This window comes from Phyllosticta capitalensis (genome assembly GCF_038381095.1).
Source record: "Phyllosticta capitalensis strain CBS 128856 chromosome Unknown BKA78scaffold_1, whole genome shotgun sequence".
Classification (NCBI taxonomy): Eukaryota; Fungi; Ascomycota; class Dothideomycetes; order Botryosphaeriales; family Phyllostictaceae; genus Phyllosticta; species Phyllosticta capitalensis.
The window spans coordinates 2,204,381-2,230,959 of record NW_027117439.1 but is presented as its reverse complement, the minus strand read 5'-3'; the positions used below and the strand labels follow the sequence as shown (position 1 = coordinate 2,230,959).

Here is a 26,579-nt window from a genome sequence, read left to right as displayed (position 1 = left end):
TCGACCTGAGCCCGTCGCCAACTGTCAGCTCCCCGTTACTTTACGCCCGACCTTCGCCATAACGAGTCGCAGAGGGCAAGGGATGACTGGTGTTACATAGCGACCGCCGACCGTCCGCACGTTGCAGACATGCTCAATACTACTTACTCCACGTCGCAGTGAGAGGCTCCGCATCTGAGCAAGACGCTCCCTGTCATTCGTCGCCCACGAGCACCGCCAACATGGTTGGCAAACAGGCCCACCTCGATCCCTTCTGGGAAGATTTGGACTGGTGAGAGCCCTACCTTACTCCCTATACCACCCTCGATGTGACGTCCACGTTAACGTTGGCTCGCAGGACCCTGGTATGTTTGCTCCGTGCCCGGAGGCCAATGTACCTCTGACGCCGTATACCATTCTAGGGCCAATTGTTTATGATGGGCTTTGATGGGACCACAGTCACCCCGCAGATCCGTCAACTGATTGAGCAGCACCACATCGGCTCGATTCTTTTGACCGCAAAAAACCTTAAATGTGAGATGAGCCCGGCCGCAGCGTAGCAGCGCATGAAGCCACCGGTAGCTAAACCTTCAAAGCCGCAGAAGAAACCACAAGACTATGCTATGAACTGCAAAAATGTGCCCGCGACGCCGGCCATCCGGTACCGCTAGCCATTGGCGTGGACCAGGAGAATGGAGGCGTCAACAGCCTCTTTGACGAAATCTACATTCGTCAGTATCCCAGCGCCATGGGCATTGCCGCTACCGGCTCTACGGATCTGGCATTTGAAGTGGCCAAGGCGACCGCCCAGGAAATCTCGGCCTGCGGCATCAACTGGATCATGGGCCCCTGCCTGGACGTCCTGACCAACGCACGTAACCAGCCTTTGGGAGTCAGAACCACTGGCGATGACCCGCAAGAGGTCTCGGCCTATGGCGTGGCCTTTATGAAGGGCTACAAAGAGGCAGGCGTCGTCACCATGGGAAAACACTTTCCGTCTTACGGCAACCTGGAGTTTTTGGGCTCCGCGCTCGACGTTCCCATCATCACAGAATCACTGGAGCAGCTCAGCCTTAGTGCCCTTATTCCCTTTCGTAATGCCATTGCTCAGGGCCTTGACTCGATGATGGTTGGAGGATGTGCCATGTCCTCTGCCGGTCTCAACATCATGCATGCTTGCCTGTCTGACCAGGTCGTCGAGGGTCTACTGCGGTCAGACCTCAAGTTTGACGGCGTGGTCGTCTCGGAGTGCCTGGAAATGGAGGCTCTGAGCCACAACATTGGCGTCGGCGGTGGAACCGTCATGGCTGTCAACGCCGGCTGCGACATTGTTCTGCTGTGTCGCTCCTTTTCCGTTCAGAAGGAAGCAATCGACGGGCTCAAGGTGGGACTCGAAAATTCTGTAATCACCATTGACAGGATACAAGAATCTCTCCGCCGGGTCCTGGCCATGAAGGCAAAGTGTACGTCTTGGGAAAGGGCGCTTAACCCTCCGGGTATAAGTGTCCTGTCGACCATGCAACCTTCTCACACTGCGCTGTCCACCAAGGCATACAACAAATCCATCACCGTCGTCAGGGACAAGAATCGCTTCCTCCCCCTGTCAAACACCATCGAGTCTGACGAAGAGCTTCTTTTGCTAACGCCCCTGGTAAAACCTCTTCCTGCATCGGCAGCCTCGTATGCTTTGTCAGAAACAGTATCGGCCGGCTCTCCGGAACCAGCAGTGTGGGAACGGAGTGCGTCTGTTATGAGTGGAGAGCGCGTCTTCCGCGAGCTTGGCAGATCTTTGGCGCGGCAGCGCAACGGACGAGTCCTTCACACTTCGTATACTGCTAACGGAGTTCGACCAGTGCACGAGAATTTGATCAACAGGGCGAGCGCCGTCATTATACTAACGGCTGATGCAAATCGCAACCTCTACCAACAGGGGTTTACCAAACATGTCTCCGTCATATGCAATATGCAGTACACAGCCGGCGGCGAGCGAAGAGAAAAGCCGCTCATCGTCGTAGCGGTGAGCTCTCCTTATGACTTCGCCATGGACCCATCCATCGGTACATATATTTGTACATACGACTTTACCGAGACGGCTCTCAACTCGCTTGTCAAGATTCTCTACGGAGAACACAACCCTTCAGGCACCTTGCCCGGCACAATCAGCCAAAGCCAGAAGCTCCACCAGTCACGGCAGCACTGGCTCGTGGAGATATTCAACGACGAGAGGGACGCCAACGCACTGGACAATCTGATCAAATCCATTACCGAGAGCATGCCACCGAATCAACGGTCAGAACTCGCCAGCGCCACTTCGAATTCGTTTTTGCTGCACCATCCCGAGGTCATCGAGTCGCACTTTGTTGTCAGAAACAGCACCACACAGGCTCTTTACGGTTTTTGTTCCACTTATTTTTTCAAGGCAACGGGCACGGGAGTCATAGGAGCACTATTTGTCGATCCCACGAGACGCAAGCTTTCGATTGGTCATTCGCTCCACAACCGCGCAATTCGCACGCTCCTCCAACGGGAAGGAATCAAGCGTTTCCAGCTCGGCTCTCGGCTACCGAGCATCTTCCTCGGCATCCCGACAGGTCACGGGGCAGAGCGGAAACGACTGAGGGCATGGTTTGCAAACATTGGATGGAACACGGCACTCTCTCGACCGGTTTGCAGCATGGTGGCTCGCAATCTATCGACGTGGACGCCGCCCGAAGGAATGGCCAAGAGCCTGGGCAGCGCCGGAGTCGAGTTTGACCTGGTGTACGGATGGGAGTATTCCCAAGCTGTGCTGGACCACATCAAGACAAGCAACCGACAAGGCTTGGCCGAAGTGTACAAGCTCGCGCTTGCGGACCCAGGGGCTTGTGGCGTCATCCGGGCCAAGCGATCCGAGGACGGGGCGCTGGTCGGGACCGTGGTGCTTTACAACATGGACAGCAGTCTGGCAGAATTCGTGCCGGCGCTGAAGGACACGGGAGAGGTGACGGGAGGGATTTCGTCACCGGTCATTTCTCCCGCAGTGGGCGAGTATTCGACGCTGCTGCAGGGGCTGATTTTGCTGGGCATGCGCCAGTTCAAACAGCAGGCGTGCAACGCGTGCATCCTCGACTATGTAAGCGCGGCTCCCTTGCAGCAAGGCTACAGGACTGACGGGCGCAGATTGACGGCGACGGCAACATTGACGGGCTGTCGTCCATGGGATTCGATGTGCTGCATAACTTTGAGGAAGTCAGCTGCGATGCGGCGACATGGACCATGGTGCCACCGTCGTGAAGCGGTCAGGTGTTGAAGACGACGACGACGACGACGAAGAAGAAAAAGGTGGAGGCGAAGGTGGAGGTGGATATGCAGCGGGACGTGGGGGTGGTGGACTTGGTTAGGACGGCCCAAGGAAGCCCTTGCGTAGCGGGCTTGGGATGGACCCTTGGGGGACCCTCGATCTCTGGCTGGTTATCGTGCCTCATCAGCTCCAGACGTCGGCGGCTGCGTGTGACCGCAAGGGGAGCGGACGTGGTGGCACAGAATACACAGGCTTCCAATCTTAGATGCCAGTCTGACAGTGGGTGAGTTGTTCTGTACAGTAGAATCAAAGGTTAGGCCGTCCGTGGCCGCTCCTCAAGTCGTCTTCCACTCCAGGTTTAGTCAAGCTTCTCCAGACTCCACCCCGGCTGCCCGCTCAGGCCAACGGCTGCTTGTCTTCCACATCTCTCACTTCTACTCACTCTCTCACTTCCTTCACTTCCATCTCACTTTCTCGTATACCTCACCCTCGCCATCTCCGTCGCCCCGCCGCTGCTCGCATGCCCACGACACTTACACCCGCTTGCCCGTATGAGCGCTCCTTGCGCCCGCCTGCACCATACCAGCAGCAATGGACGGCTTCGACACCATCACAATGTCCTATCTCGCTGCGCCAATGCAACTCTCCAACGTAACCGCTCCCGACGCCCTCGACGCGCCCATGCTGCCTCTGGATAATCTCGACCGCCACTCAAATTTCGACGCCGAAACTTTTGCTGGGTACGCGCCTTGCGACGGCCCGCACCATTCCAAAACCATGCTAATCCGTCTCCCTCAGGAGCGAGGATGCGACCTACACTCACCACCCCCTTCCGCCCCAGCAGCAGGCCCCCTTGCGAAGTTTTACTAGCGCTGCCTATGAAGACCCTTTTTCCGACACCTTTAGCGCTTTCGAACACCCGACGCACGCCGACTCGGCCGTCGCCGAAGGCGACTCGGTTGACCGCGATAACAAGTTGCTCGGCTTTTCCGCCCCGACGCTGCCGTATCCGCTGCTCGACTATGCGTGCCGCCGCAACACCATTTCGCTGGTCGCGCAACTGCGCGGCATGTTTTTCCTCGCAGAGTCGCCGTGGGCCTCGGGCGACAATGGCAACCCGCCTCCCACTGAGCTGACGTGCTACCGGCGCAACCTCTTCCAGGTGACGGGCACCGTTACTTTACCGCGCGGCTTAAACTACATCATCACCGAGCAAGGAGAACAGGTCCCAATTTTGGCTCAGGAATTGGTCATTTCAGCAACTGAGTCAGTCGAAGGCAACCCAGTGAAGATCATTTCGGTGCCATGGAAAACCCCGGCAGGCAGCACGCAACTCGTCGAGGACAAGACAGAAAAAGAGCCACCTTCAATACCCCTAGACATGGCCAACGGTCAGGAGCTGGATTCCGAGTATGTCAGCTTTCCCATTGCGTGGAAGAGACTGCAATTCAGAATCGCCACGGCCAACAATGGCCGCCGAAAGGAGCTCCAACAGCACTTTGTCGTCAGACTCAAGCTCATGGCGACGTTGGCTTCGGGGGTGCGCGCGCCAATTTGCGAAGTGCAGTCTGGCGCCATCATTGTAAGAGGACGCAGCCCGAGGAACTTTCAGTCGCGAAAAGACTTTCCCATTAGCGGGAGCGGCAGCACGGCTCGTAAGCCTCATACGCCTGCACAAGCAACAACGAGAGCCTCGACAGGCGATTCAAATCATGGCCACACACACAAGCGCGAGGCCTCGCAAGCGACGACTGTTGAGATTCCGCAAATGCCTTTCCAGTTTGACCCCAACGACACGCTAGTGTCTCCAGACTTTTTCGAATGGAAAATCCCCACGACGCAAAACGGCCCCATGACTGCCATTCCCCCAGCCCCTCCGTCCTACGGCATGCAATCCGCCCCACCATACGCACAGTCGAGTCCAGAAGTCTCACGTCACAACCACGGCGCGCGACAACGACCGGCCCTACCGCAGCCCATAGCCCTATCTCTCACCGAAGAGGTGACCAAGAAGCCCGACTCGAACTCCGAGGCGCACAAGAAGCTACCTAAGCTGAGCCAACCGACGCCGCGGACACCGTCATTTTCGCTCAATCTGATAAGCAGTCCGGACGAGAGCGCGGACCTGCTCTACGAGTACTTCCCGCTCGGCCTGGATGACTGGATGCCTCCAGTCGACGCCGTGTACCGGCCACATGTCGTACACCACACGAATCTTCCGCAGGATCCCAAGGCCATGGCGGTGCGGAATCGGAGTAAGCGCTACTTTTCAGAGCAGTCTCCATGAAACGAACAAGGTATTGCTTCTGACGGGATTTGACATGTTATTTGGCAAGCGAGCGACCGCGGCGGCCTTGGGATCTGTTCAAGAGAGGAGCAAGAAGGCTGCAAAGTTACGAGGTTACGATACGACTGCGACTGCGACTGCGACTGCTTGGCTTTTGAATGCGTTGTTGTTTGTGTTTGAGGATACCCGAATGCAGCGGTTGGACTGGGCTGGATTGGACCGGCATCACCTTGTTGGAATATTGGAACGGAGCTCTTTTCGTCCGCGTTATCCAGAGGGGACAGTGCAGCAAGCCAGGCTGTGAGTGACGTGTGAACTGAGATTGGACAGAGGTGGATGAGGGAGAACACCATGACTCGATGTCAACCTCAACCTTGGCCCTTCTGCCTCGAGGTCGACGAGCGCACACCTCCAGCCATGGGCCAGCGAGGATCACAATCACCTCTTTCACGTCGACCCAAGGCGAAATCCCTCGACGTATTCACAGAGCCAGATGCGAGTACTTCACATCCTCGAGCACGACAGTACCGCGCGAGCACCATCAGGAAAGAAGGATTCCGCTCCACCTATCTACCGCCCCGCCCCGCTCCGCCCGTTTGTTCGTTCCTTCCCGCAGCTTCTGAAACTCTAACCCGCCGAAGCTTTTCTTTCGTTTCGCGTCTGACGTGCGTGGGATCTGAAACCGAAACTTTGGCGGGCGGGACGGGTCGAGACGAGACGAGACGAGACGAGACGAGAGGCTGGCTGGCACACGAGCGCGTGCGCGCTCAGTGAGCACTGCACTGCACTGGGCCAGCTGAAGCTCCTATCCATGCGCGCGTAGGCAGGCGAGCGCCTGGTAGTTCGGTTGGATTGAACGTTTGATCTGTCTCGAATCCATGCAGGAGAACTCCCAGAGGCGATTCAGGGGTCTGACGGGTGTCTGTCCATCATCCATCTGCACTTTGCGCGCGCGACGAAATCGCACACGTCTACGTTGTTGCGTTTCTTTTTGGCTTTGGGCGCATCCATTTGTCTATCGTTTGTCGATTTGGCTGGCTGGACCGCCAGTCGTGCAAATGTGTCTTTTGTACTTGTTTGAGTTTTTGTGTGTTTGTGCATGTACATGGGGAGCGGTGGTCACGGTGGCATCAACGATGATTAGGCGGTGGGTGGCTCAGTGAGGGAGAGAAAGGTGGTGCCGGATCAGAGGTTTTGGGGATGGGCCATCTACATGTAGTAGTTCGTTGCATAGCAAGCACGGATGAAGATTGAAATCCATGTCCATGAATACGTTCCACGTCGTCCAACTGTCAATGAAAAACTTGCATGCTTCCTCTGAGCCTCCAGATGTTCTCCCCCCCTTTTGCTTCTCGAACAAGACAGTTGAAATCACCAAAAAGTTAGATAGCCAGGGCAAGATACAGAGAAAGGGAAAGAATGCGCCGAAAAAAAAAAAGCAAACAACCGGATTGGGCACCACCACCGCCGCCGCCGCCGCCGTGCTGAGTGAGTGAGTTGCCTTTCTAGGCTCTTACTCGATGAGGTAGGTACTTCGAGTCGATGAGATCATGACGAATCCACAATGCGGGGCGAAAACATTCATTCGCTGTCAGACAGCGCATTTGGTCCCTTTTTTTTTTTTTTTTTCTTTTTCTTGCTCCTCTCTATTTCCCTGAGCTTGCTTGCCTTGCAGTTTTGTGAGGCTGGCTACGCTACGGGCGTGGTCGACGATTGTGGGAGTCGATTTCTCGCCTTGTGTCCCATCATGCTCGGCCAGCCTCATTGCCTAGAGACACGCGTGTCAGGTCATTCAGGTGTGGAGATGCGATGATTTGTGGAGTACCAGTAATGCTATTAGTTTGTAACTGACGACGAGGTGAAGCTCTGATTTGCCTCCTTCTGACATCTCTACGTATATACACATGTGACGAGCAAGATTGAATCCGACACCTCCTCACACCACCGAGTACAAAGCTTGGCTGCCTTGCTCTCTGCAGCCAGCCCGCTACATAGCTAGCCTGACCATACCGCAGCACTCTTTGCCAAAGGCACAGCACGAGATAACGAGCGACCCAAAGTCGCGGATGCTCCCACGCCCTCGGTCGTCGGCTCCCAAGTATCGGGCCACTGGTATGGACGCCATGTCAGCCGCGCATCGCAGCACACCGCGTTCGTGTCGATTGGAGAGAGGCGGAAGAGCGCCGACTGTCTGCGGTGCAACGGCTTGGACTCGAGCTCACACGCCATCTGCTCGACGCACCGGTCGACTGCGTGCAGCCGTTGCGGGCTGGTCGGAGGGCGAAACGCAGAGTGTGGGGGTGATGGTTCGTACGCACGCAGCCTGCCTGCCTGCTTGCGCTCCGAAGAGCATGTGCAAACAGCTGGCTCGTCGCATCGCCCCTCGCATCGTTGATTGCAGCGAGCAGCGCGCGCCCAGCCAGCTGGTCACCCACCTGGGCGAGCCGAGTCTGCAGCAAACCGCAGAATGCGGGCGCCGCCGCGACGATCCCGGGTGGATGGTAGCATGGATGCATGCCTCACAGGGCGGCGTCGCATCGCAGGGGACTCGAGAGCTTTTGCTTTTGCTACGCCCTGTTCGTCTGCCTGCCCCGCTCAAACGGTGCAACAATCTCGAGCGGTTTCCCTACGAGACTTGGTCGTGGCTTTCGAGGCAGCACACGGCGACAGCGGCGCCAAAGATGGACGATTCATACGCCAGCTCGAGATCGACGCAGCCATCGGGATTGGCGCCGCTCAGAGCCGTGAGCTCGTTGATGTAGCTCTGGGCTCTGGGTCGGAAGGCCGGGTACTTTTCAATGACGGAGCCGTTGCAGCTGATGGAGACGTGGCCGACGGTGGCGGGGGCCAGGTTCTCGGCCTTGTTGCGCAGTTCCCACAACGCGTGCACGCCCGTCGCCAGGTACGCCGCCGCACGGTGTGATACGAGCTGGCAGATGCGCCGGACGTGGACCAGATCGGCGTAGGTTGGCGGCGAGGGCAGGGGGTGCGCCGCTTGGAGGGTGGTGCAGGCCTTGGATAGGGTGGGCGTTTCGTCACTGCTGCGGTCGTTAGCGGCGGGCTCCTTCTCGTTGTGCAAACTGTTGAGTCGAGGCACGACTGACGATTCAAAAACGGCCATGATGCCCGTGTCGAAGCTGTACGGCTCGCTGAACTTTTCTGGAATGTTGCCACCAAACAGCCCGGCTCGCTGGATGGCCTCGAGCAGGACAAGACGCACAATCTCGCCCATGTACCGGCCGCTAATCAGATGCTCATACGGCTGGAAATCCGGGTGGTCGTGGTTTGCGTTGAGATATTCGTCCCAACGCGTCGTGGGGAGGATGTTCTTGCCAAACATGCTCAGCTCCGTGTTGACGAGCACGCGTTCGGCTTGGTCATGCCATTCCTGGGGTCTCTTGCCAAACTTGTCGCGGGACAAGGCCGTCACGGGGAGGTGAATCGAGGCGTTCAAACCAGTTCCCAAAATCAATGCCAGCCGTGTGGAGTCGTCTTCGTAGGCCCGAGAGAGCAGAGTCGCCGATGAGTCATTGACAATGGCATCCATGCGAACGTTGAGATTCTGCCGTTGTCAGTATGGGCACGACGACCGGGCACGACGTACACACCCTTCTCACGCACGCCTGCTGGATCAAGTCGCCCAAATCCTGGCCAATAACGCCATTGGTTGCGCGGAACCCCTTGCCCATTCCCAAGAGAATTCCGCCGCGCTCAGAGGTTTGCCTAAGGCCGTCAGCTTTTGGTGCAGGAGCAAGAGGAATGCTGCTAGCTCACTCGATGGGAAAGGACCAGGCTACACCCATTGGCAGTGTTGTGGCGCAGTCGACATGGGCTTGGACCTGGGGGTCCAGCAACGTGTCGGCGATGCGGTCGGCCATCCAGTCGAAAAAGGCAGTTCCTTCGAGAGCGCGTACGGCATTGCTAATGGGGAAACAAAAGATGGTGACAAGTTCCATGCGCTTGGAGCCCAGTTGGACCAGGGCCACGCGAAAGGTCGAACCGCCCACGTCGAGGGCGAGATAGGTACCGGATTCGTGGCCAGTGGGCAGGGAGTGGTTGTAGGACGGCAGCATGCACATGGACGACGAGTTCAGCTTTTGGGTAAACTGGTCCTGCAGTCTGGCTGACATTTGGAGGAGGCGCTCTGGGCGAAGAGGCGCCTCGAACTGGCGTTGGACGTCACGCAAAAAGTCGTCCATGGAGAGGTCGCAGGCGCGGACTACATTGTGGACGCGCTTTGGAGAGTCGGGGAGAGACGGGGGCAGCACTGCGTGGATTGGTGAAGGAAGCATGGCTGAGTTGCCGGACGGGAGTCAAATGGGATTATTGTACCGGACTTGGGGGGTGGTATATAAGGAGCAAAGGGAGAAACCGGGGAGAAGGCGGTGGGTTTGGCGGTGCTACGGACGGACATGTTGGTATAATAGTAGTGGCATCCACTAAAGGCAGAAGTCAAGCCCAGAGAGAGCCTTGAGGCAAGGCACCGGCCAGGGCCAGTGTAGAGAGAGCCAGAGAGGGAGAAGGGAGGGGATCAAAAATGATACGAGACGATGCAACGCAGCTAGCCCGATGCAGCTCCGACGACCCGCCCGCGCCCAAGCCCCACATGTACCTCTACTACTCCATCGTCAAGTCCTCAACACCATGCTCCCGCCCGTTGAGTGTAACTATGTCCGAGCCTGCAATCAAAGCAATACGCCCTACCATTACCACTACTTCCACTTCGCTACAGCTTCTCCAGATTGCCGAATGTCACCTGTCGCCTATCAAAAACGTTGCACTCCACTTGAGCCACGCCCGCGTCTTGCGTGCAACCTCGCGACGGCATGCTTATAACGACATCCGCTGCCTGCTCGTGCGCACCGCCAATCGCACTTTTGGTCCACTCGTCCGTCTCGGCAATCGCCAGCCAGCTTCAATGGCTCGCCGACCCGTGTTGCAATGGCCAGAGACTCTACAAAAAACGTCCCGGTGCTACCTGGACTATGGGCCGGACGTCAGCCGCGACGACGTGACCTGGCCGTTGTGGAACCATTCCAAACATCTGAAAGCTCCCCATCCAGCCTTGCCGAGCCCGTCTGCCACTTGGCTTATGCGTCAGGCCTCACCTCTCCTTTTCTGTGCCACTTTCTTCGCCCACTGCCATCCCTCGCAGATGCTGAAGCAATTGCGGCATCGCCATCACATTCGACATCGGCACAAGCATCAGACGTGGCGCCGTTTGGATGGAGCTTTTTGCCCTCATCCCTCACAGATGTCCAGGCCACAGCGAGATCCCTCACAGCTGCCTTGACCGCCTCGACCATGTTTGAAGCCGCTTGACGTCGTAGCATGACTATTCACACACTCCAGGAGCCGAGCCCGCGACTTCTTCGCATAAACATGTTTGAAGCCCTTGTCCCAGCCGCCGCCGTCATGCACACATTCACGGTTGTATCCAAAAAAGCGGACCGACCTGGTAGCATTGCAACAATGAAACAAGAGGGCCGAACAATGACAAGTCGCTGCCAGCATACCATCCACATCATCACATTTTCATCATTAGTCTCGTTCGCCCGTTTTATCACGAGACCCGACAGAGACTGGCGAGGACAGACAATTCCAGGCCGAGACACGTCGGCTCCGTGCTAGCTGGCTATGACGGCCGCGCTCTCTGTCTGGCTGGCTGGCTGCTTGGCTCCCACCTGCGTGAGGGAGTGAGCCGCACATCACATGTCTCATCGGCTAGATCTGCGTCACGTTGCGGGGAGAATCAGCCCGCCAGCCAGCCAGCCAGATGCCGTGCTGGTCGAGGGACGCACCGACTGCTCGATTGGGAAGTACCTTTGCCTCACGACTCTGAAACTCCCATGTTCTTTTCTTTCCACCATTCTTATTCTCTTTTTAGATCTGCTTATGCTAGGTATACTACCATCATCATGCTGAACCAGAACCGCAACCTTTTGTCTGCCTCCTCCTCCTCCTCCTCCTCCTCTCCTTCCCTCTTCCCTCCTCTCATTCCCTCTTCCCTCCTCGCCCCCATCCCAAACCCAAAACCTCTCCACTCGCGTCCCACGACTCGCCAGAGCCTCATTCCCCTCTCCTTCTCCCTAACCCTTTTCACTCCACTCCACCCCACCCCACCCCCGCCAACCTTGCATCGATTGCCCCCTACCCATGTACTCTCCCACCTACCGACCTCTCTCGACCTAGGAGCAAGTGGAGGAATGTGCACAGCATCTTGCGAGCACCACCACCACCGACCGGGCCGTTGGACAACGGTGGGCACCACAGCGGCGGCGGAGCGGCCGACATGTAAGGTTTGTGACTCGGCTCGGTGCGCTCTCCGATTAGTAGCGTGGCAGAGTGGTCTGGTCTGGTCTGGTAGTCTCGAGCATGACTTTTTTTCGCCTTGTTCTCACGCCACCCGTGCTTTGTGCGCGGCAGGTGGAATCAGAGGCATGGCATGGCATTGAACCGGGCAAGCACATGAGTTGGGAGGGAGGGAGTGAGGTACGGCACTTGGAACTTTTGCCTCATCTCGACTGTTTGGACCCGCCGGCCGGCCCCTGTCGTGGCATGACAATGGATGGCCATGAAGGGGGTCGGTGGTGCCTTGGCTTGGTCCCCCCCCCTTTGCACCCACCCTGCCAATTCTTTTCTCTGCTAGCTATCATGTTGGATGGCAAAGCATCTTGTCTTGGGCAGCAGAAAAATCCACAGGCGTAATAATAGTGCGGGCACCGCCTGTCCTCTCTGGCGTCCATCGTTCCATGCACAAATCTGCTTCTTTGCCCTTGGAAGTAAGTGGAAGACGACCTGGTGTGCCTGGTCTCTTTAATGCCACTCACTGCACGGTTAAAAATTTTCGAGTGTGGCGAAGATGGATGTTTTGTACGCAACATTTGTCATATGTACAGATAGATCAATGTGATCGGATATGCTGTGACAGAAGAACCAAAGTAGAGCGAGTGTCTGAGCAGTGAAACAAGCAGAGGATTGAGCTGGCAGACAAGAAGCGAGGGTGAACGAACGCAGTGCAAAAGAAGACCAAGTCGTTGACTACAAAAGACTACAGTGCAAAGGAGTCCGTCTGTTTGTTTGGTGGTTCCATAGTATTCCGCTCCATCCACGCCTACCCAATGCTGCAACTGCTACGACGACATACCACCCCAGGTAGGAGGCATGCAAGCATACCTACATACACTTGAGCTGCCTACCTACTGTACCCACCACCTCATCACCACCACCATGTCACCTTTTGATTTCCCCTCAATCCCATCATCATACCAGACCAACAAGAACAAATACAGCGAAAGAAATTGGTATATGTCTCGTCATCATTCTTGTGAGAGAAAGAGAAGAGGGAAAACAAAAAAAAGAAGAAGTAAGTAGGAACCCGAACCCGAACCGGCCAAAATGCAACGACGATATAACAGCAGCAACAACAGACGACGCTTTCTGCCTCCCTTTGATTCAATCACTCAGTCACTCCCTCAGTGCACGACGCCCGCGGCCTTCTCGTGCGGCACGCCGACGCCCAAGCTCTCCTCGACCACGGCGCCGCCCGCGCGGCCCTCGGGCGCCACGTCGCTGGCCGTCTCGTCGGTGAACTTGAGGTCGTCGGCCAGGTTGACGTGATCCTTGATCTTGAGCAGGATGACGGGGGCGGCGACGAGCAGCGAGCCGGCGAGCAGCCCCCAGCACGACGCCAGCAGGTTCATGTACGGCTTGCCGTCGAGGTCGAGCGACCAGATGACGGCCGCGCCCGCCGACTGGATGCCCTTGTAGAAGCCGGCAAAGTTGGCCAGCTTGCGTCCGTTGTTGGTCATGGCGCCCATGAGCCTGTGGGGAGTGTGTTAGAAAGACATGTTCGGGCCAAGAGAGCAAGGGACATACCAGTAGACCGTCGTCTGCCACGCCGCGTCGTAGAAGCCGTAAAACATGTACAAGAACATGGGGCCAATGTACCCCGACTCGCTCCAGTCCTTTGGCGAGAGCGTGCCAGCATCCTTCTCCGCACGCGTGTAGCCCTTTTGGAACTCGTATCCACCACCCCAAAGGACCATGGTGATGACAAAAAGAACGCCCCAAACAGCCTTGGCGCGCACTGTGCGGCGGATGGACTTGATGTCGAGTGCGTAGCCGAAGATGAAGGCGCCAAAGATTTGCATCAGGTAGTAGAGCGTGTTGTTGAGCGCGCGGGTGCGCGTGTTGAAGTAGGCCGAGTTGACGTCGTTGAACTGGTACGTGTAGAACCAGTTGCTGGCGAAGAACATGGGGAACAGCGCAATGATGTAGGGGTCGCTGAGGAACGTCTCGTACAGGCCGAAAATCTCCGTCTTGAACGAGGGGTTCTTCATGAGGATGACGCGCGAGCCGTCCTCGCGGACCACGCTCTTTGCGTCGACGAGGGCAAAGGCCAGCGCCGCGCCAAGCAGGGTAAGGATGAGGAAACCGATATATGTGCCATCACTGACGGTGCTGTCGGTGGTGGTGTGGATGTTTTGGCCGAGGGGAATCTGCAGGGCGTGACGAAATGCGGCGTGGTTAGCAAGGGATGCGACAGTTGTAAGGGTTTGCTGGTGCTGCTCGTGGTCAACCCAGCGCAGCGGGCTCGGCTTACCAGACTTCCAATGACGGCTCCCAGGTTGAAAATCATCCAGAACCAGGAAATGTAGCGTCCTTTGGACTCTTCGGCGGGGTACGACATCATGATGGCGCCCTGCGCGCACCACAACAGGCCGGCGCACACGCCCAAAAAGGCGCCCGCGAAGATGGTGAAGCCATAGTTGCTCGTGTGCGAAAAGGACAGAAACGACGCGACGTAGACGCTGTAGCCCAATCCACCGAAGCCCAGCGCAAACTTGATTCCCAGCGTGTTGGCAATGGTGCCGGCCATGAAGCCGACTACGGCAAAGGTCGAGTACAGGGCAATGTTTGCCTTGTTGGCGGCCGACGTGTCGACCTGGCCACCGCCTCCCATGCCGGACAAGGCATTGAACATGCCGGGGCACAGGAAGCAGACGAACGAGACGATGAGCAGTTGGGCTGGCGGCGAGGCATACCAGACGCGGTAGCCCAAGATGGAGAACTCGCGGTACTTCCACGAGCGCGAACGCGCCGAGGCGGCGATTCCAGCCTCCTCCGCCGAGTGCGTGTCCGAGGCGGGACGCTCGTTGGCGGCCGTCGTCTTTTCCACGTCGGACGACGCCATTGTGGTGTTGAGGATGGTCGAGTGGTTGTGGTCAAGTTATTCAAATGTCATGGAGGATGTGTTGCAGAGAGGCGGTGGTGGTGCGGATGGTCGATTCGGAGTGAGCTTGGGGGCGCAATGCAGCAGCAGAGGAATTGTTTCGCTCGCATGGTATGGTATGCAGCCATGGAGGGTATATATTCAGCGGTGGCGCGGGGCGTGGATGATTCGCTCCTGGGGTGACATGCATCTTCGTCTGTGCCGCATGGAGCTATCAGCGCGATAGGCTAGGCTGAGCGATAAGTGTGGTCCAAATACGGGTAGGCCGAGGAGGATTGACGAATGAGGGCAGCAAAAGGGGCTCGAGAGTCGAGCAAACAGCTGTCCATCGGTTGCGGAGAAGACAAACATGCGGGTGTCAGAGCACGATAGCCAGGGCCAGGCGGGGGCTAGCTGCGCTGTGCGGCCTGAGCCGAATCCAACATTGGAGATACTGAATAATGTAGATATCAGAGAGTCTCCTTCAGCCTCAATGTAACCGTTTGATCAGCCACGGACAAGCAGACCCTGGGCTCGCAGCACGATTAAGCTCGTCCAGCAGCGACGCTGAGTGGTAACACGCTGATGCACCCTCTACTCCGCACCCGTTGCACTCCAAGGACCACGCCAGTTGCATCCGCCCACGCCGTGTGGTCCATGACGTCTGCCAGAATGCCACCACCCTACTCTAAATACCATAGCCGGTACCTGGCACTGCCGTTTGCTACAGTATAGCTTCATCCACCAGCCGACCAGACTTGACAAGAAAATTCCTCCGACCGCGTATCCGCTTTTAGCATCCATCTCATCACATCCCGGCGCCGCTCACCACCATGTACGACTCGAACCACGGCCCCCTCTCTCTGCTTGCGGGCTAGCGCTGACCATGGCCGTCAACCATCCAGGAGGCTCATCATCCGCGACGACCCCACCGCTGCCTCGCAGTACATTGCAGACTACATAGTCGGTGCGTGCTTATTTTCCCACTTGTCCAACAACAACAACAAGCTCATGTGTCGACTGTAGAGCGCATCAAGGCCTTTGACCCGACGCCCGAGCGCCCGTTCGTACTCGGCCTGCCCACCGGCAGCAGCCCCGAGATCATCTACAAGATTCTCGTCGAAAAGTACAAGAAGGGCGAGGTGTCGTTCCAGAATGTTGTCACGTTCAACATGGTAAGACGTGTTTGCTACTTGATGACTACACCCGAGATGCTGTCTCGAGCCAGCCAGCCACCCGCCCCTGTTTATATCGAGCTGCCCTCTCGTCATTCGTCCGGTTCCTCGTACCACCTGCCTACCCTTCATGCCATGCATGAACGAGGCGAGCAACACATGTCTGATCCTTCCGGACTGCAAAAAAGTCCTACACCACCTCTGTCTCTCGTTTCCATCTCACACCGCCATTCCTTCTACTTTTTGACCTACCTCCCCCTTACCCCTCTCACTTTCCCCCCTGGCCTTCCAACTAACCCCTCCCAGGACGAATACGTCAACCTCCCCCGCGACCACCCCCAATCCTACCACACCTTCATGTACACGCACCTCTTCTCGCACACGGACCTGCCGCCCTCGCAGACGCACCTGCTCAACGGCAACGCGGCCAACCTGGCGGCCGAGTGCGCGCGCTACGAGGCCCTGGTCCGCAGCTACGGCGGCATCGAGCTGTTCCTGGCGGGCATCGGCAGCGACGGGCACATCGCCTTCAACGAGCCGGGCTCGTCGCTGGCCAGCCGCACGCGCGTCAAGACGCTCGCCTACGACACGCAGCTGGCCAACGCGCGCTTCTTCGGCGGCGACGTCGGCGCCGTCCCCAGCATGGCGCTGACCGTCGGCGTCGGCACGGTGCTCGACGCGCGCGAGGTCGTCGCCATCGTCACGGGCGCCCACAAGGCCGCCGCCCTGCAGCGCTGCGTCGAGGACGGCGTCAGCCACATGTGGACGCTGAGCGCGCTGCAGATGCACCCGCACGCCATGGTCGTCGCCGACGACGACGCCACGCTCGAGCTCAAGGTCAAAACCGTCAAGTACTTCCGCAGCATCGAGCGCGTCGCCACCCGCGAGGGCATGCTGCAGGTGCTGGGCGACCCGCGCGCCGAGCACGCCATGCTGCGCCAGGTCGAGGAGGAGGTCGCGGCCATGAGGCGCTCGGAGGGCGTCCCGGCCAGGGGCAGGAAGGACTCGCTCATGGTCACGCCGACAAAGACGAAGCCCGGAGGAGAGTCGCAGCAGCAGCAGCAGCAGGCCACCATGGCGAGTTCGTCGACGGAGCACAAGGTCCCGCTGCTCAACCCCAACCCCCATCCTACCAGCCGCAGTCTGAGTCGCAGCACGACGCCGGAGCCCTCGCTCGATCGCATGGGCAGTCGCATCAGCCCCGTCGAGCCGCCCGTGGCCAGCATCGACGACGAGATTGAGTTTCAGCGCATGGGGGCGCGGGTCGTGAATGCGGCGCCCACGCAGCAACAGCAGGCTGTTTTGTAGACGGACAGGTAGGTAAGAGGACGGGGGAGGGATTGTTTGGATGAAAAGGGGGAGCAACTCTCATGCTTACGGTTATTCTTCTTCTTCTCCAGGACACGGCGCCGGGGCGTACGACTTGCACTCGCTCGCTGTCCATCCTGTTTTATCTTCACTTTGTACGAGTTAGTCCAACGACATATAGACTGAGTAATGAAATGCAAACAGACACGACCCAAGGGTACGGCGTCTGGGGTTCCTCTTTTTGTCTAGAGACCAAGTTTTAAAAGGTTCAAGGAGTGAATGGATGAATTAGTTGCAATCTCGTCGTCATGAATCCTCGTCTCGCTGTCGTGAAGAAAAAGGGGCGCCAAGCTAGCTAGCCCCTGGATACTGAAAAAACCCCCCTCATCACCACGTCAAGCCAGTAGCAACCTCTTCAACTCCCACCTTGAAGCAATTCGCCTGCTACCATGCCATCAATAATGCTTGGTTGCGTCAAGCACGCTCGCTCGACTGCCGAAAGAAAAAGAGTAAAAGGGCTACGTCCATCCAGCCTTAGCAAGATCCCGTAGACCCGCCAATCTGGCTAGCATCGCAGCCATCGGGGTAGAAGAAAGAAGCAACCCTGACAGTCGAATCAGCAAATACTCTTTTCCGGAAGAATGGGGTAACTTACGCAATGATAATGTAGGCCGCGATAAGCAGCGACCCCTCGAGGTAATTACTGCGGCCGTCGAGAATCAAAAAGTTGATGACGAAAGCCGTCACGAACAACGAAACCGTCTCGAAAATGTTGAAGTACAGCGACATGTCCTTGCCCATGATCCAGCCGAGGATGACGATAAAGGGCGTGACGAAAATGGCAATTTGGATGCTGCTGCCCACCGCCACGCCAATGGCAAGGTCCATCTTGTTCTTGGCGGCGACTGTCACGGCTGTGACGTGCTCGGCCGCGTTACCAACGATAGGGAGGATGATGAGACCGATGAATGCTTGGCTGATACCCGTGCTCTCGACGAGAGGCTCGATGGCGTCACTCATGAAATCGGCGCAGACGGCGACGAGTCCAGTTGTAATGAGCAGCATGACGATTGCACAGGTTCGAGACATTTCGGGCTCCTCATCTTCCTGAGACTCGTGCTCAGAGTTGACCGGTCTGATCTGGCCAGGCACAGGTTGCCCAGCCGCGGCCTGGGCAGGTCGGTTCAGGCGATCTGGTAGCGAAGCCGTACGGCGCAAACCTGCGCCACGAGCCGTATTAGGGTGCGTAGCGGGGGTACCGGGCGCGGGTGTGACGAAGACATTGTTGGACAGCAGCGAGGGAAGTTTTGCAGGTCGAGCAGAAAACTGGCGGAGATTGAACGGGCGCTTAGCCTGGGTGGCAGTCTCGGGCGCTGCTTCTGCTGTGCCATCGGCAAACCCAACGTGGGGACTTGTCGCGGGATTCTCTTTCTTTGTCGAACCTTGGGGAGTCTCGCTGGCGCCGGCAGTCTTTTCGTTCAATTGGCCTTCGGCAGCCTTGTGGGAACGCGATTTTTTGTGCCTTTTCTTTTCCTTCTTGCGGGGCTTCTCAACTGGCGGGGACACGGAGGAGCCTTGCTCGAAATCACGTACGCGAGGCATGCCCTCGGGCTTGTCCTCATTGTCGGCTTCGTCTCCGCTCAAGATGGCTCCAAGGGCCGATTCACCGCGAGAGGATCCATCTGGCTGGCCTGAAATGGTACCCTGAGAGTCAAAGTATGCCCGGTGATTCTCGACCGATGGGTTGGTAATGACAGATCCGGAAGGGAGAGACGGGCTGGTTCTTGAACTTGCGCTCGACTTTCTTCGCTTGCGGTGCCTGAAAGCGCGCTTGATCCGTTTCGCCGTCGTATTTGACCCAGAAGACGAGTCCGTGTCACTAGAAGAGCTGGAGTCGCTAGACGATTCGGACGAGCTGCTGTTGAGCATGTCTGCCAACACACCGGGATGAGATTCTTCGTCGATGATGTGTTGGGGCGTGCTTTCATAGAGATACGAGTGCGACTTGAGCTGGAAGAGCAAGTAGAGGACGTATACGACCAGGAGCACAACGCTAGTACCGCGGCTGACCTTGAGGGTCTTGACGTCGGCGTTCACCTCATTGGAAAAGGATGCGTGAAAGGCTGTCTGTTTGTAGTCAGTATCAAAGTGGAGGCCTTGTCGAAAAAATCAACAAGCACCTACCGGCAAAAGCAGACTCATGACTGCAAGACTAAGCAAACAGGCACTCATGTTGGTCACGGTGTTGTTGTAGACTTGCTCCTGGAAGCGCAGACCACCAAGCAAAAAGGCCATGCCTAGGATCAGAAGCAAGTTTGCCAGGATGGAGCCCAGCAGCGAAGCCTGAACAACCCGAATCTGGTCCTTAGCCAGAAGGATGATGAACAGGATCAGCTCGACGGCATTTCCAAAAGATACGTTGAGCAAGGCGCCGAGAGTATCTCCCAGCCTAGAAGCCACACTCTCGGTGGCGTGGCTCAATAGACCCGCGAGGGGGATGATTGCAATAGCGTTCATGGAGAAGATGAGTTCTTCGGACAGTTGGGCAGGCTTGGAAGCGATGCCGATGGGCACGAATACCAGGAGCACGTTCACCCAGCTGTAGCATAGGGCATCTTTGAAATGGCGTAAGAAACGAGTTGTGCCATTTTTGGCGCGAGTGGTGATGGGCAGCTTGGCCTGCTGTTCTACGGCGGAAGTCGCAGCTCCATCAGGCTGGGTATTGTCTGAGGGTTGGCGGGAGGCAGACTGAGGATCAGAGTGCTTTTCGGTAGGGTCGCTGGGCGAGGCAGCAGAGGTTGAAGACGGGTTTGTGCCATTGCTGGGAGAGGACCTCAGCGGCTGAGGCTGGCGGCGATCAGGTCTCTGGGTGCGATTTGAGGCATGCGCATGAGCCCACGAGTTGATACGGTCTAGGTCGGTATTAGAAGGATCTCCCATCGATGGAGGGTCGCGTCTGGCGAAGGGGGTGAAAGTTGAACAAGGGAGAGAGAGGTGAGAAGGCGGTTATAAGGGAGAGGGAGTGGGAGGTATTAGATAAGGCGGCGGGGAGCAGGCGGCCGCGTCCCGATGCGCGCGCAGGCGAACAGGGCAGAAAGTGCAAGGGCGGTGGCTTGACAGGCTGCTGCGGTGTGGCGGTGGATACGACTTACGCATGCCGAGAGCTGCCAAGAGGCGCTGAGCTCTGAATGGCCAGCTGAGAGCCGCAAACAGAGAGATTCGAAGTGAGGGTGGTGTTTTGGAATGGAAGCGCGTGGGCACGGGGGAAACTTGTAGTCTAGAGCAGGGCAGAGACAAGTTAAGGCTAGCGGTAGTTGGTTGTCGCCCTAACAAAAGCTCGTGGGCTTTCAGGAACAAGTTGCATGCCGCCCGCGCACAAGCAACAAGCAGGCAGGGGCTCCCATACAGAAACACCCCAGCGCCAGCCCATGACGACACACCCCCACCCCTCAACCAATCACATATCTGTTGCACCGCCACACCTCTGTCAGTTTCTCCGAGCCGGCCTTTGTCATCTGTCGCCTCTGGTTGGCTCGCTGCTTGATACCTAAACGCTGAACAAAAACAACATCACATTCTCACTCCTGCCCGTGTTGTGCAGCAATTCTCACCTCGCCATCACTTTCCAAACACCCTCCTCCTCGCCGCCTTCTACGTGGTTCTACTGGCCGCCCAAGCCGCCCCGTGTCCCCAGATTCTCAGCCAAGAGGCCTGGGCCCTGCTGGTTCCACTGATGCACAGGGACACGTGGATCCCATCAATTCTTCCCCACCACTTTCCAAAGTCCATCTGCGCAACTGCAACTTCAAAACCTCGAAAAAACCGTTGGTTGCGTTTGAGTTTGTCTGCTTGTAATGAGCCATGACATCACCTCCGCGCCAGGAGCAACGCCGCCGCCTGCAAATTTCAAACAAGACGCCAGCCCCACAACAACATCACGGCAGCTCCTGGTGTCGCCGTCCGGGGTCTCCATACTCTGTCTGCTTAGGCTCGGTCACTTTTGGTGCTTGCTGCCCCACCACCACCGTTAATCACTGCAGGTGAAAATTTATTTTGGCTTCTGGCCCGTCGTCTCACCCCCTAGCCTCGCCGACTACCCTTCCGCTTGGCTAGCCGCATCGGGTCGTCAACACCAAAAAGTTCAACATGAAAGAGCAGGGTCACGTTCTCGAGGGGAATCCAAGTTCCAGGGTATCAAAGTTGGCTCGACTCTATCCTACGCCAGACGACCAAAAGCATCCATCTCACGAAACATCCTCACCATCGCCGTACCCCGCACCAGGTGATCAAAAATCTTTTCTATCGCCGGGGGTATCCTCTCGTCCCTTGAGTACTGGCTTGCGAGCCGCCAATTCCAGTCCATGTCCTTACGGAGCGTCTCGGTCAGTGTTTTGAACTGGAAAAAGCGGCCCTGGTTTGCCTGAAACCACTTGTTCGTCTGCTGCAGTACAATTTCAAGGCATTGAAAATGCGAGCTTCCTTTGTCCGGAAATTCGTAGTGGTCGCCATCCAACAGGCACATGCGCTTGGCCAGGCTGTACAGGTTGCGCTCCATGTGCGGATATCGCACCGTTAGGTATTGGTGTTGCACGCGCTCCAGGTCCTTGGGGCAATGCTCGTCTTTGTCGGCAGACTGCGACGCAAACTCGTGCAGCATTTTGGTTTCCAATTCGGAGGGTGTCTCGTGGTCCTCATCGTACTCGATGCGGCGGTGGTCCTCCATGCCATCATACACCTGGCCGCGGAGCCAGCCGTAGTTGCCGCTCACGTAAAACGGATTCAACAGCAACCGCCGCTCCAGCCGCACCTCGTTGGCGCGGTCGTAAAAGTCGAGGTCGTAAAACGACTCTTCTTCCGACGCCGAGGCGGCCAGGTCCCTTTTGGTCTTGCGTATGCCCGGCTGTCCCGGCACGTTCATGGCCCAGTTGCCCTCCCCGAGCACAATCACGTCCTCAGTAGGGTCGTAGACGAGGGTGCGCGGCGGCCGAAAGGCCTGTCGGCACTTTGGACACCTGTGCATGCTCACGTCCGAGTCGTAGAGCTCCAGGAGGCACTCGCGCCCAAAGATGTGGTTGCATTGCCGGATCCGCATTATCAAATGGGTGCCGGGAGGCGCTTTGGCATTCCTCACACCGGGTGGGTGCTCCAGGCAGATGCTGCATGGCAGCCCTTGCAGCTCCCTGGGGAGCGCCGGCTCCAGTGCTGCCCAGTATGGCACCTCTGGTAGGCGAGGGCCCGTTGCCATTTGTTGCGAAGACGTTTGCATTGGTCAATTTCTCGGAGGTATGTTGGTCTTAAAAGTCGTCCAAGAGGATTAATAGGGAGGTTGGCTGAAGTATAGATACGAAAGGTAAGTTTCAAGATATTTCTCTTCAGACCGCTCCGCTTTTTCGTGCTTTCAGACCCCGAGGAAATCGAACGCAAAGTTTGGAAGTCCAGGGTCGGTCGCAGCCTGCAATCAGCAAAGGGAGACTTTAAACCATGTGCGGACTTTGCAACAACGACGGCATCGTCCTTTCAACTCTTTCAACCTGACCATTGCCTTTCCTTTGTAGCAATCACCGCATTTGTCGAGCACTGGCTGTCCCAGAACACAACCCTCCAGTCGAGCTCTTTGTTCTTTGTTGGCCTCGCGACTTTTTCTTTTCTTTTTTTTTTTTTTTTTTCCTTCCTCATCTATCACCGCTATACTGGCTGCAGCTGCTCCTTCCCTGGTGATCCCAGGCATTGGGAAGCCAGTCGTCCTGTTTGACAAGACACGCAGAATCCAATTTCCACTCATCTGACGAGTCTTCAATTGATCTTGGGTTGAACATCCGCTTGGACTCTCTGGAATTGAACAAAGCGCAACACCAGGCGTAGCAGTGGCCATTAATGGAGCGAAAGTGATATGTCAATGGAGAGAGTTAAACCAGTAACTCACAACAACTACATCAGTACATCTTGCCCTGCCCTGCCCTGCCCTGCTGCCGGTCTGCTGTCCAATCATCTCGCTTTGTGAACTCTGGACGTGGACGGCGTCAGACACACACAAGATGCATCCACCACATCGCACTGCTCGTCCTTCCACCAGTCACGGAAACACGCGTCCACGTCGCACATGCCAATGATCAAGGCACAACAGAAACCAACTCGACCCTACGTTTTTAATTCGCAAGCCTCCTTTCAGTGCATGGTCGATCCACATTCTCAAACCTCCACCAGTCCACTTGCACGGATTCAGGGGAAACGGAGTCATTGGCTACGTCGGTGGATGCTATGCTGTGCTGGGCAGAAGCTCCTCCTCTCATTGGATATGGGAGGCGACCACCTAGCCAGTGAAGGTCAGAAAGAAAGCTGACGAGGGAAGCGGCAGTCATGGACTCACGAGCAAGCGACGTAGACTTCAGTCCAACGGATAATAGGTGGACACCCAGTACATTCAACAGCAGTGCTTTCACGGCGCCCAACTGCGACGGCACGTCACTCACTTGTTGCAGATGGAATGCCAAAATTCCTCTCAATTCGCATCTTCATTCCTTTCATCCAAGCCCCGCGTCCCGTCCGATGCGACAAGTACGCGCGCTCTTCGTAACGGATTTTTCATCACCGTGTCCACGATCCGACCATCACCCGTAATCCATTGGGTCCGTCAGTCGAACCATTTTGAATATCCCGGGCGTACCCGCAAGTATCCGCCTACGCCATTCAAAGCGAATGACCCAGCGCGAAGCGAAGGGGAGAGAGAGAGTAAGAGAGAAAGAAAAATACCAAAGCCGTCCGTCCCAGCCGTCCGTCCAATGTACCCGTGGTCTTCTTCTCCCACACCCCGTGTAATGTAAAAAGGGCTACTGCTGTCTTGTATAATAACGACGACGCTGATGATGATGATGATGATGACGATGCATCGAACCAATCCGCCCGACGACTACCTAGGTACTGTACCGCGCTAAAACGCCGCCAACGCCTGTCCCGCGATGCTCCGTCCGTTCCATGTCGTGCTGCTGATGAGAGAAGGAAAAGATAAGAGAAGCTGCTGCGCCGCTCGCGGCGCGAGGGGTCGCAGAAGCAATCAGACGGCTGACCAGAGCGACGAGTGTCTGCCAGCCCGCCCAAAGACTCAGGGCAAGACGTGTGTAGCCACCCAATGGACGCGACCAAGTTGAAATATGGAAAGAAGTAAAGACACGCTACTTTTCATCATCAAAATCTGCCGGCCACCGATTTTTGGCCCGTCGATTTTTGGCCCGTCGAAGCCGGGCTAGCTCGAATGCTCGTTGCTGGCTCTGGGCGATCGCGATGGCGTTGGTGGCGTGCTGACGCGTGGCGGAGTCGCGATACGTGGTGGACTGTCGTTGCGAGGCGGACTGACATTGCGCGGGGGACTATCGTTCCGCGGAGGCGAGCTCGTGCCAGTCCTCGAAGCCGTATCTGCGCGCGGCGGCGAACCAGAGCGCGACCCTGAGCGGCCCTCCTCGACGACCGTTGGCGCCGCCGCGGTCTGGGCGGCGGATGTGTCGGCAGGTGTAGCAGAGCGCGTCGACTCTGCACGTCTTCGTCCCAGGAGCGGGATTGCCGAAATGATCCTGGTCCTGCTGCCACCGTCTTCGCCGTGATTAAAGAGACCACTCAGCCGTCGCCGTTGCCGCTCCTCTCCGGCGGGGCCATGTTGTGTTTCGCGCTCGCCGACGCGTGAAGGTGGCGCGGTGTCTTCTGAGGCGTCGCCTGTGAAGCCGTGCAGTCGGAGGCTACGGGCCGTTGCGAGCCGCTCCTCTAGTGTTTCTGGGCGAATGTGGAAAATGTTTCGCAGGGTGTTGCGACGGTGACGATGTGTATCTGTTATGTTGGCGGCGGCAGCATCCCTTGGAGACAACGGAGGCGCGAGGTCCGAAAATGAACGACGTTCATTGCCGTCCGCAACGCCCTCGCACGCAGGATGGAGGTCGATGCGACTGAGAGAATCATTCGAGTCAGCGCGGGGAATTGCGAATTGGATCAGTCAACTTACCATAGCGGACAAGTGCCGCTGACATTGAGCAGCCAGGGGTCGACGCAGGCAGGGTGGAACCTGTGATCGCACGGGAGGACGCGGATGTCTTCTCCAGGCTCGAATTCGTCGGTGCAGATGGTGCAGCCAGTGTAGACGTCGCCGCCCGTGTTACCCAGGTTCTCCGCGCTCGCAGCCGGGGTCGCCGCGGCGATGCCATCATCCGCTTCCGCTGAGCTTCCATTCCCAGCAGTCTCGCCGACGGAGCGTTCCTCGGAACCCCTTGCGCCTTGGTTCCGATGACCATTGTCCTCACTCACGCGCAGTGCCTCGTTGCTCCGTCTTGTTCTGGCCTCGCCCATTTCAACGTCCTCGGGCTTGTTTTGCTGGTTCCCTGGCTGCTCGCCAAACTTGACAATGGGTATCGTCTCCAACATGGCGCGCGCGAGACCGCGCACGCGCGTTTGTCGTTGGCCTTCGCGGTTCCCACCAAGCACAACTCCGGCGCCATATCTTTCGGGGTGGCGGTGTGCGCGCAAAGCGCCGGTGATGATGATAATCAGGAAGAGCGCGGTAATGACGCCAGTGATGCTGTACAAAATAATCATAGCCACGGCCGTCGACGGCGAGGGACCGAGTGGGTTGCTAGACCCAGAATAGTCTGAGCTCGAGCTATTGTTGCCGCTCATGTTGTCGGTATTGTTCGCATTGGCGCGCGGTTGGATGGTAGCAAAGTACTTGAGGTTGTTGCTGGTATTTTCGAGGTCCGACAGTACGCTCCTTGCGGCGCTCGCATCCGTCATGGAATAAACGTATGCGTCGGTACTAGAGATGCCGGTAACGTTGCAGTAGGCGGCAGAAGGACTGAAAAAGAGGGCACCGGCGACGCCCTTTTCGATGACTGTGCTTAGCACATCGGCGGCGGCAATATTTCCCGCGTAGGCAGAGGGTTCACAGTTGATATAGGCAATGTTTGAACTATTAACGTTTTGGGCGGTACTGTCGGTTGCAAGGAATAGCTCGCCGGTCCGTCCTGGTGGCTGTGGGGTAGGCAAAAGCTTAGAAGATGCGAAAAGGTTAATAAAGTTTGCAACAAAGTACGTACTTCCAGGCCGCTGGCGGCAACCGTGGTCAAGGGTGCGACAGTGGATGCGGGCACCATGCCTTCCCCATGGCTGACCAGCAGCACAATGCCATCGTCTTCGGCAGAGGCGTCGGTGGTGTTGGAGGGCGTCACAGTCGCAGCGACGGCGACCAGGGCGAGGCGGCAGAGCAGGAACAGAGATCGCGCGGCCATGGCTGATAAGAGTACGAGAGCCGGGCGGGCGTCATGGAATGAAGCTCTTTGGATCACGAACAAAGAGAAGGTA

The 26,579-nt window shown here is 57.2% G+C and overlaps 10 protein-coding genes across 10 annotated transcripts; 5 read left to right on the top strand and 5 right to left on the bottom strand.

Annotated features, from left to right (window-relative positions):
• The first annotated feature begins 55 nt into the window (after positions 1-55).
• On the top strand, positions 56-3,637 carry BKA78DRAFT_302764 (glycoside hydrolase superfamily). Its single transcript, XM_066887476.1, has 5 exons — positions 56-272; positions 300-304; positions 401-513; positions 576-3,091; positions 3,139-3,637. The coding sequence occupies exons 1-5, from the start codon at positions 222-224 to the stop codon at positions 3,250-3,252; spliced, it is 2,799 nt and encodes a 932-aa protein (XP_066749467.1). The 5' UTR covers positions 56-221; the 3' UTR covers positions 3,253-3,637.
• Positions 3,638-3,850: 213 nt separating this feature from the next.
• On the top strand, positions 3,851-5,546 carry BKA78DRAFT_348799 (acid phosphatase; the record flags this gene model as incomplete). The annotated part of the gene is made up of 2 exons (XM_066890692.1): positions 3,851-3,999; positions 4,058-5,546. The coding sequence occupies 2 exons, from the start codon at positions 3,851-3,853 to the stop codon at positions 5,544-5,546; spliced, it is 1,638 nt and encodes a 545-aa protein (XP_066749466.1).
• Positions 5,547-8,172: 2,626 nt separating this feature from the next.
• BKA78DRAFT_245235 (uncharacterized protein) lies at positions 8,173-9,838 on the bottom strand (the record flags this gene model as incomplete). The annotated part of the gene is made up of 4 exons (XM_066884107.1): positions 8,173-8,584; positions 8,651-9,108; positions 9,155-9,269; positions 9,321-9,838. 4 exons carry the CDS (start codon positions 9,836-9,838, stop codon positions 8,173-8,175), a joined length of 1,503 nt encoding a protein of 500 aa, XP_066749465.1.
• Positions 9,839-9,960: 122 nt separating this feature from the next.
• Positions 9,961-11,117, top strand: BKA78DRAFT_13721 (uncharacterized protein). Its single transcript, XM_066882697.1, has one exon. It carries the CDS (start codon positions 10,084-10,086, stop codon positions 10,837-10,839), a length of 756 nt encoding a protein of 251 aa, XP_066749464.1. The 5' UTR covers positions 9,961-10,083; the 3' UTR covers positions 10,840-11,117.
• Positions 11,118-11,505: 388 nt separating this feature from the next.
• On the top strand, positions 11,506-12,293 carry BKA78DRAFT_302746 (uncharacterized protein). Its single transcript, XM_066887475.1, has one exon. It carries the CDS (start codon positions 11,922-11,924, stop codon positions 12,252-12,254), a length of 333 nt encoding a protein of 110 aa, XP_066749463.1. The 5' UTR covers positions 11,506-11,921; the 3' UTR covers positions 12,255-12,293.
• A 728-nt stretch (positions 12,294-13,021) lies between these two features.
• Positions 13,022-14,742, bottom strand: BKA78DRAFT_291418 (major facilitator superfamily transporter; the record flags this gene model as incomplete). Its single annotated transcript, XM_066885895.1, has 3 exons — positions 13,022-13,370; positions 13,425-14,113; positions 14,152-14,742. The coding sequence occupies 3 exons, from the start codon at positions 14,740-14,742 to the stop codon at positions 13,022-13,024; spliced, it is 1,629 nt and encodes a 542-aa protein (XP_066749462.1).
• A 447-nt stretch (positions 14,743-15,189) lies between these two features.
• BKA78DRAFT_302743 (uncharacterized protein) lies at positions 15,190-17,457 on the top strand. Its single transcript, XM_066887474.1, has 3 exons — positions 15,190-15,595; positions 15,666-15,727; positions 15,787-17,457. Coding segments are annotated over exons 1-3 (1,521 nt in total). The 5' UTR covers positions 15,190-15,593; the 3' UTR covers positions 17,244-17,457.
• BKA78DRAFT_302741 (Sodium/calcium exchanger protein-domain-containing protein) lies at positions 17,458-20,260 on the bottom strand. The gene is made up of 3 exons (XM_066887473.1): positions 19,428-20,260; positions 17,899-19,370; positions 17,458-17,847 (listed from the first exon to the last, which is right to left on the bottom strand). The coding sequence occupies exons 1-3, from the start codon at positions 20,181-20,183 to the stop codon at positions 17,778-17,780; spliced, it is 2,298 nt and encodes a 765-aa protein (XP_066749460.1). The 5' UTR covers positions 20,184-20,260; the 3' UTR covers positions 17,458-17,777.
• Positions 20,261-21,283: 1,023 nt separating this feature from the next.
• On the bottom strand, positions 21,284-22,639 carry BKA78DRAFT_13588 (uncharacterized protein). Its single transcript, XM_066882678.1, has one exon. It carries the CDS (start codon positions 22,507-22,509, stop codon positions 21,460-21,462), a length of 1,050 nt encoding a protein of 349 aa, XP_066749459.1. The 5' UTR covers positions 22,510-22,639; the 3' UTR covers positions 21,284-21,459.
• A 1,844-nt stretch (positions 22,640-24,483) lies between these two features.
• BKA78DRAFT_348794 (uncharacterized protein) lies at positions 24,484-26,506 on the bottom strand (the record flags this gene model as incomplete). The annotated part of the gene is made up of 3 exons (XM_066890691.1): positions 24,484-25,174; positions 25,231-26,249; positions 26,315-26,506. 3 exons carry the CDS (start codon positions 26,504-26,506, stop codon positions 24,484-24,486), a joined length of 1,902 nt encoding a protein of 633 aa, XP_066749458.1.
• Positions 26,507-26,579: the final 73 nt, after the last annotated feature.